The sequence below is a fragment of the Montipora capricornis genome, chromosome 10, assembly GCF_036669925.1.
Source record: "Montipora capricornis isolate CH-2021 chromosome 10, ASM3666992v2, whole genome shotgun sequence".
Classification (NCBI taxonomy): domain Eukaryota; kingdom Metazoa; phylum Cnidaria; class Anthozoa; order Scleractinia; family Acroporidae; genus Montipora; species Montipora capricornis.
Window position 1 is genome coordinate 2,434,945 of NC_090892.1, and position 8,056 is coordinate 2,443,000.

The 8,056-nt window shown below is 38.3% G+C and overlaps 1 protein-coding gene across 1 annotated transcript in view; it reads left to right on the top strand.

Moving 5' to 3' along the window:
* The first annotated feature begins 1,501 nt into the window (after positions 1-1,501).
* The window catches only part of LOC138021601 (uncharacterized), a 9,944-nt gene continuing 3,389 nt past the window's right edge, over positions 1,502-8,056 (top strand). The window contains 6 exon segments of the mRNA XM_068868507.1: positions 1,502-1,562; positions 4,771-4,944; positions 5,602-5,863; positions 5,939-6,117; positions 7,044-7,267; positions 8,036-8,056. The exon segment at positions 8,036-8,056 is cut by the window's right edge and continues 157 nt beyond it. Of these exon segments, the coding sequence (XP_068724608.1) occupies positions 1,502-1,562; positions 4,771-4,944; positions 5,602-5,863; positions 5,939-6,117; positions 7,044-7,267; positions 8,036-8,056 (921 nt within the window).

Genomic DNA, 8,056 nt, shown 5'->3' on the forward strand with positions numbered 1-8,056 from the left:
TTTTTTCTTCTGCTTCAACAAAGCTGCCAGTTCATTCACTCCACCTAGGACTAGGGCCGAGAGAAACAAACTCTTCTCTACGGGCGTAGACTAAGGTTTTGCCTTCCGCTGCACAAGCTACAACATTGCCACCCGCTTTCATTCTCTATTGCTATCCAAGAAAGGATAACTAGTAAGGAATCCGATGATGATTACTCAACAGTGGAATGAAATGAGTCGAACTGCGAACTCACGACGCTCCCGAGAACACCTTCAGTTTAAACCTCAATTTGCTGCAATAGCCCACTTTCGTTGTATTAAGATTCAGTCCAAAACAAGAGGCGTCTTCTCGAGGCTCTGGGGAATAAATGTATGGATTTATATGAGTTTATTCCCCAGAGCCTCGAGATTATGACTTTTTGTTTAGGACTTAATTTTTAATATATCGAAAGTGGGCTGTTGTAATCTCTTTTATTAACTTTGGTGCATCAAAATTTCGTCCAGATACATGGTGGCCCTTTTTAAAGTGGATTGCTATTCGTGTAACTCTAATAAAGTTTAAATAAGACTGTTGTGGGTGTTGTTGTTACTGTTGATTATTCACTTGTTATATATACATGCTGATATATACTTATCAGCATGCGAATAAAAGGTATAATCATAGACCTTGCTCTTGTAACGATGCCGCTAGAAGAGGACATCGTTGATTGAATGGCTAGTCTGAGTTCGCCTCAGATTCTTCAACCACTGCTTTTAACAATGATTCCTTTTACTTTTTTCCATCTGATGTTTTTCGTCACTCTTCATGTCTTTCACTTGTAAATTCATTAAACACGAAATGACGTGTAAAACGCCAATTATATGTATTATTTCAAAAACGAGTAGGAATGCTTCATTGGATTTCCAAACGCGAGAAAACGTTTGAAACCACGAGACCGCAGGCCAAGTGGTTTAATGTTTTCGTGCGTTTGGAAATCCAATGAAGCACGACGCAAGAGTTTTTGTAATTACTTTTCCAACAAAAGAAAATAAAATTTCAATCACTTTTTTTCAAGTCAAATATTTTTTGTACACCTCATGGTTGCTCAGAAGCATGTGAGAATTGTGAGCAAACACTCTTTGCCGTGTCGGAATGGAGACTGTATAGAGCAGATTTAGACCCCCTAAAGAAGCTGGAAGGAGGAAGAAGATTGCGTAGCCAGTGCTGTTTCGAAGTCTACCATTATAAAAACAAATGTTTTAGTCGTGATTTGTGAACATGCAGATTAGCTATTTTGTGCTTGTTTTTGAAATTAATTGATTTCAAAGCACTTGTGTTTGCAATTATTGATTTCAAACCACATGTGTTTAAAATCCGTTTAGTGAATCAACAAGTAGTGTTTCGTTGGGTTTCAAACTCGATCAAGTGACCAGAATGGGGCGATGCAATTGGCTTATTAACTTATGAATTATTAACGAGTTTGAAAAACTCATTTAAAATAGGATTTTCCCTTGACTTTACTATTCCAAAGACGATGTGAAAATGTGCCAAACATCACGTTTTCACACTTGTTCTCTTCTGGTGATTCTCGTTCTTAGTGGAGGTAAGTAGCCAACATTACCAGATGGCATTTACAGTGAGCTTTTACTCACCGTTCATATACGAATCGTACTTTCGAGGAATGAAATTAATCTTCTGAATATTCCAAAAGTATACTTGTTTATGAATTTTGCACTCCTAACCAAATTTTAAAACTAAGGAACAACCACATCAATAGTTATAATTCCAGAAACTCTTTTTCTTCCTTTGCCCCTCAGAGGAATAACCAATACCAGGTGTGTTTTTTTTTTTAATTGCTATCAAGGTCAAAGTTCATTTCTTTCCACCCAAGCGTCGATAAACAGTATTTAAGGCTAGGCACTCTGGTTGGCATTTAGTTATTGTGATAAGTCCCTCCATCACTTAAATCGCTAGACCTTTAGTGGCTTATTAGTTTGTGTCGTTAGCCTAGCGACTGTTGAAAATCATACGAACTGAGTTAGAGCATCGAGTTGAAGACCGCCCAGTTGATCTATTTAAAAATTACCCAGTTCAATGCCAGTGGTTTCTAAGCCTTGACTGGCCTCCAGTCAAATTAAAACATCACACATTAAAACTATGGACAGTTTGTTAACACATGAGTCACAGTTGCCTTTGGCGATACCAGCCGAGTGTCTTTGGACACCGAGCATGAACGAGTGCGTAACACTCCGCCATTAATTATATAAATTCCCTCTAGTGGAACGACTTTTCTAGAACTTTTATCTTCCTATTTAAAAAAGATCGAAAAGTTGTTTTTTTCTGCTGGTAATTCAGAAGAACTAATGTTGTTAAGTTGAGAGAAATCTGCACGATGCAGCTTCTACACTTTTCTCTGTTGGCAAACATTAACATGCATGCGAAAGAGCATTAGAAAAGTCCACAATCACGCAAAACATCAATACAAAAGGAAACCACGTTGATGATGAAGTGCACGTGTAAAATGAGCAAATTTGAAAGAAAAAGATCTTTTTTCACAACTAAAACCAAAATCACTTCAGTCTCATTAATTGGACGGTAAAATTAGTTTTCATTTTTCTCGATTTTATTCCATTGTTCTTTGTTTTTCATCCCGCTCTCCTTTGTTTTTATGCAAACAAAAAAAAAAATACGTTTCAACTTTCTTTGTTCATCATTATTGAATGTTTTTTATAATAGAAGGAGAGCACATTGTTATCAAAAAGTAGTCCACACTCAGGCACTTCACTTTAACAAATGAAAGAAATAAAGTAGGGGATAAGTTATGCTGTGCAAGAGGAGTAGTTTTAGTGTTTTTGAACCCTTTTCGCACCCTTTTTGCTGAGTACGCCATATTTTTCTTCGGATTCCACACCTTCGTAGCTGCACAAAGGTTTTTCGTCGGAATTAGTTCGTTGTCGATCACAGTTCCCTACATTAGAATTTTGTTTTCTTTAGTTTTACGTTTGAAACTATCTGTTGGGCAAAATAAGATACGTCCAGAAACGCCTGTAATTAGATGCACGCTGATTTCAATAAGCGTCACAAAGTGTCCCCTTGTTCTTCCCTCCAACTTCAACATCACTCATGTCTCGAAATACTGACAATTAACGTTATTATAGACCTTATTCATAAATGGCAGTCACATTTATAATTCTTTTGTCCACGTGCAAATTAGCCTACCAAGCCTCATTTTAGAGCAAGAAATCTTTTCAATTCACCGTATGGTATCGAGGCTTGGTAGGCTAATTTGCACTTCGACAAAAGAATTATATAGCCGAATTTTTTCCCCCAACAGCCGGCGCTCTCATTGGTTACTTCGATATCACATGACACCTAACAATAAAACTGTTCCCGCCAAAGGTCTCTGAGCGGGCAACAGTGCAAAATCTATGACGTCAGAGGGTTACAGTGCACTGTTACCCGCGAATGTTGACCGACGACCGCCGTTGTTGTTGCCATTGCACGGTTTTTTTTTTTGTGCGATATAACAAATCACTTAATGATTGGTCCCTCGGGGAACAGTTCATTTTGTTTTCCTCGAATTTCAATGTTTCCCTCGGCTGCGCCTCGGGGAAACGTTGAGATTCTGGGGAAACAAACTGAGCTGTTTCCCTCGGGACCAGTCATGAAGTGTTTATTACAAAGTGTCCCGCAAATACTGCTCCTCAAGTAGGGATGAACGGCTGCATTTACCCTAAGCTAAAAATAACACTAATTTTAGTAATGAAAAATTAGGGTTAGTGTTGGTTAGCTCTCGTATAAGGGTCGTCAGAATACTGTGGGGCGGGACGACCTGTATTCGCCCTTTTGTCAATTCGCACCGACGAACTCACAAATCTTTCCCTTATCAACTCGTTTGAATAAACCAAATGTCAGCCAGTTAGGCCGTCCCCTTTTTTTTCGTTTACCGTTGTCCGACCAACCCATATTTCTGAGTTTAAAAAAAGAAGTTATAAGGAAAGTAATGGCTTAGTAAAACATTTTTGAACTTTTAAACTGCGCAGAAATATTCCTGCGTTAATAAGCACTATCCATAGGAAATCCGAGTATCTCGAGATGCGCAGAATGTATGCGCAATAACAATAGTATGCATCGTCCTTAAAACCGGTGTAACAGGATGCAAATTTAACCCCTAACCAGTTGACCAGGCTACTTCCATGAAGCCTTGAGGCTTTCACTTGTTATAATAGGGCTTGAGAAAACTGAGGATACCTTCATAATATTGAAAACCGACCTTTGGTAAAATTGAAAAAGTTGTTAACAAATAAAAAAGAAAAGAGTTGTTGACTGCCTTTCTGGGTTAAGGATAAACATGATAAGGTATATCTATTTAAGAACTGTGTAAGTTGTAAAACCAAAAGATCAGAGGGCTTTTTCATGTTTAAGTATTTTGAGTAATTACTTCCATTATTTTATATATCAAAATTTTCAAATAGTCTTATATAATAATGTTTAGATATGTGATTTTGTTAATTGTATAATAACTCGGTTTTCGATAATTTTAGTTTGATAACTACAAGAGAACTGAATAAACTTTATTATTTATAACATACAATTTCGGCAAATTGCTAGTGAGTCCTGGGTCGTTCCAGGCCTTTGTGGGGACATACAGGTTTTTTTTTATGAACTTTTCAGTTTTAAATTTAAAGGGTTGTTAATAGACTTATTCGCTACTTTTTTGATACAAACGACGATTAATTTCCCTGATAAGTTCATTATTCAGTTTGCTATTGATTTGGACTTACATTCAAGTGTCTTCTTGTATTTCCAAGCCTCCAGCTCACCTGGAAGACCCATACTGGTTGGATATTGGGGTCAAAATAGCGCAGGACCAGCAAATGGACCTGCTAACAATGAGAGACCTCTTAAAGACGTGTGTGAAACAACGAAGTACGACGTTCTGGCAGTCGCGTTTGTGGATAGTTTCTAGGATGTAAACAACAAAGGTACTTAAATTGTTTTCGGAAAGCAATTTAAACTGAAAAACTGCAAAAAATTATTTTCTGTGTGAATGCCCTGCACACAGCATAACCAAATAAATTAAAAATCCATTTGGGACGTCAGCAAGGAGAACGCCTGTCCTGATTGCGTTGGAAACTTTTTGAGCACTTTATGGTTTTGGAGAACTATTTTTTATTTCGACACTTTTTCGCTTTTAAGCGACATTTGACTCAGCCCTTTTTCTAGTTTTGGCAATCGTTTTAGCCCTTTCTTCGTATTCTGGGCTAGTTGTGAGCACGAGCAACATTTTGTCTTGAAGAACAGTTTCAGGGCATAGTATCCGTGTTCACGTTGCTCCAGTCCACACCCGGTCCAAAGTCCAATTCCGTGTTGCCTGTCCGTGATGGATTATCCTCCCCCCACCCCCCTTCCACACCTCTATCGACCCCTTCTCAACTGACGATAAAACGGAAAATACAACAGTATCAATTAAAACCAAAAATGGCACATGTTTTCAAGATGGTGGACCATGAACGATCTGCTTCGTATCATGATTTTAACGCGTTTCATGACAAATTTCTTGTGGAAAGTGTATCAAAACGTTGCAAATTTTGCTGTCAACATAATGATGCAAGTAGAACTTGTTTCCTTGTCTGTTTCAGATCAACTTCCCAGCTTAAACTTAAACGACCATTGCAGTACACCTGTTTCTTCACAATATCCAAAACTTCTTCGATGCCCCTCGATCCAAGAAGGAATAAAGGAATGTCAGAGGAGAGGAAAGAAAGTCTTGATATCTATTGGTGGACCGACTGGTGACGGCACTCTCCCCACTCCGGCCAAGGCCAAGGAGTTAGCGCACACTCTGTTCAACTTGTTTCTCGGAGGAAGTGATTATTCAGCGAATATTCGACCATTTGGAGAGTAAGTCACATCGCCGACTCTTAAATTGTTGACCAGGACAAAACAAATGTTTTTTTTTTTTTTTTGCTTTTGCAGTGCGAAAGTGGATGGTGTTGATTTATTCATTGAAGGAGGCCGGAAGGATCACTACCCCGAGTTTATCAGGGAACTGCGCAAACTCATGGACAAGGATACACAGAAACATTACCTGATTACGAGCGCACCTGACTGTTTGTATCCAGACGCTTTTCTTGGACCGAAAACAGAAGGATCTGGTGGGGATCGTGATTTTGCATTGGCTTTACATTTGTCTTTGTTGATTGCGGTCCATCATTTATATTTATTTGTTTACTCATTTATTCATGGACTATTATACATACACTATTAGAAGTGCAGTTATCGGCATAATTTACAACAATTGTATTGAAATACTAAATACAATAGATTTAAGTTACGGAAAAAACCTAAGTGGGGGAAGTGAAGAAAAAGAGGAATTGGTATTAAGACCCCAAAAAGTTGATCAAGGTTCTTCTTAATCTGTGTAATTATTTATTTGATATGGACAAGGCAGGGGCCGTAATGGACTAAAAATGGGCAAGAGGGGTGCACACAAAATTGAACGTGAATATATATACCCCTAAGAATTAGTTCCTTGTTTTTGCTCTGCTTGCTCATTGTCAAAAAGAGAAGAACGTTACTCGGAAATTTCTTTTGTGTAGGATGGAAAGCTATGTATTTTGTAATAATAAAGTATTCTAGTTTGTCTCACGATGTGGTCACTTGTGATGTAGATAGCGACCTTTCGACTGCATACTGCTAGTCTTCATCAGACGATGAGGTAGACTGGTGACGCGTAACCAGTCGACCTCATCGCCTGACGAAGACAAGTAGTATACAGTCGAAACGTCGCTATCTACATCACAAGTGACCACATCGTGAGGCAAACGAGAATACTTTCTTATTATTGTACTTCACCACGATGAATAATAGCAACCTTTTTTATGGAATTTGTCTTTCTAATAATTAACGCTAATTTTCCAGCCTTCATCTGGGAAGCTATGTTACCAAGATAATAGTTTAGCAGTGCTGAAAGCAGATTGACAGTGAAATTTGAAATAACTTGGTGCTGCATTTAGACTTTTTAGCATAGTCATAGCCTCTTTAAAAAGTGATGTTTCTTTCATCTTTTATTAATCTAAAGGTTTAGAAGAGGCGGGGCAATACGTCGATCACCTTTACATTAAGTTTTACAATAACCGCTGCCACACTGGTGATATAAAATCGTTTCAGAAAGAGTTGGATAGTTGGCTCAGCTTCTCACAACGCAAGGGACCGCTGATATTTATTGGAGTGCCGGCTCACCCAGATGCATCTAATGCTGCTGAAGCATATCGTTCACCTTCTGAACTATCAAAAATCTTCAAAGTAAGAGCCAGTTTTTACAAAATAGAAAGCTACGGGATCATTATCGCCTACTGGTTAGAAATGACTGCAACAGTTACACGATTTCCGAATTTTGCCCGGAGTATTGAGGTGCTTGCTAGTCTTTTTGGCAGATATTTAACCAAACATCAATTCAAGAATCTTTTCCTTTGCGTGTTTTGTTTCTTAAGGTGGCTCATGATCAAAACAGTTTCAACGCTTCCAAGTAACGCTTTTATTAGAAGGATCGGCACTTCAACGCTGCATCATGTATTAGCAATATTGTGGTAGCAAATGAAACACGGATACGGGAAAAGGAAAAGTAATTAGAAGGGAAAGATAAAACGTTCTGCAAAGTTTAAAAAATTCTGTACAGCGGATTCAGAGCCACCTTCATTCTGTGATTTTTTAAAGGTGGCTCTGATTCTGCAGTACAAAGTTGTATTGATTAGAGTCTTTCACGTTAATCAGTCATTTTAACCGTGGTGATTGTCAACGTGGCCGGAGCATCGGCGAGCACGAGGTTTGTCAACAGATTGTTCCTGGTGCCTAGTGTTTATGTTAACAACATGAAGTATCTAACTCAACATCACCGTGAGAGTTCAACCAGTTGGCTTGATAACCGAACTCTTGACTTTTAGAAAGGAGCTCATAGTTTTAACACAGGCGAACAACACTTACTTAGGACAAAGTATTTCTTTTTCAGTGACATCTGTAGGTAGTAATTAAAACCCTGACTTTGCTTGGTGATTATTTTTCTCTTTTTCTCAGAAAGTAAAGGACAAGGCTGGA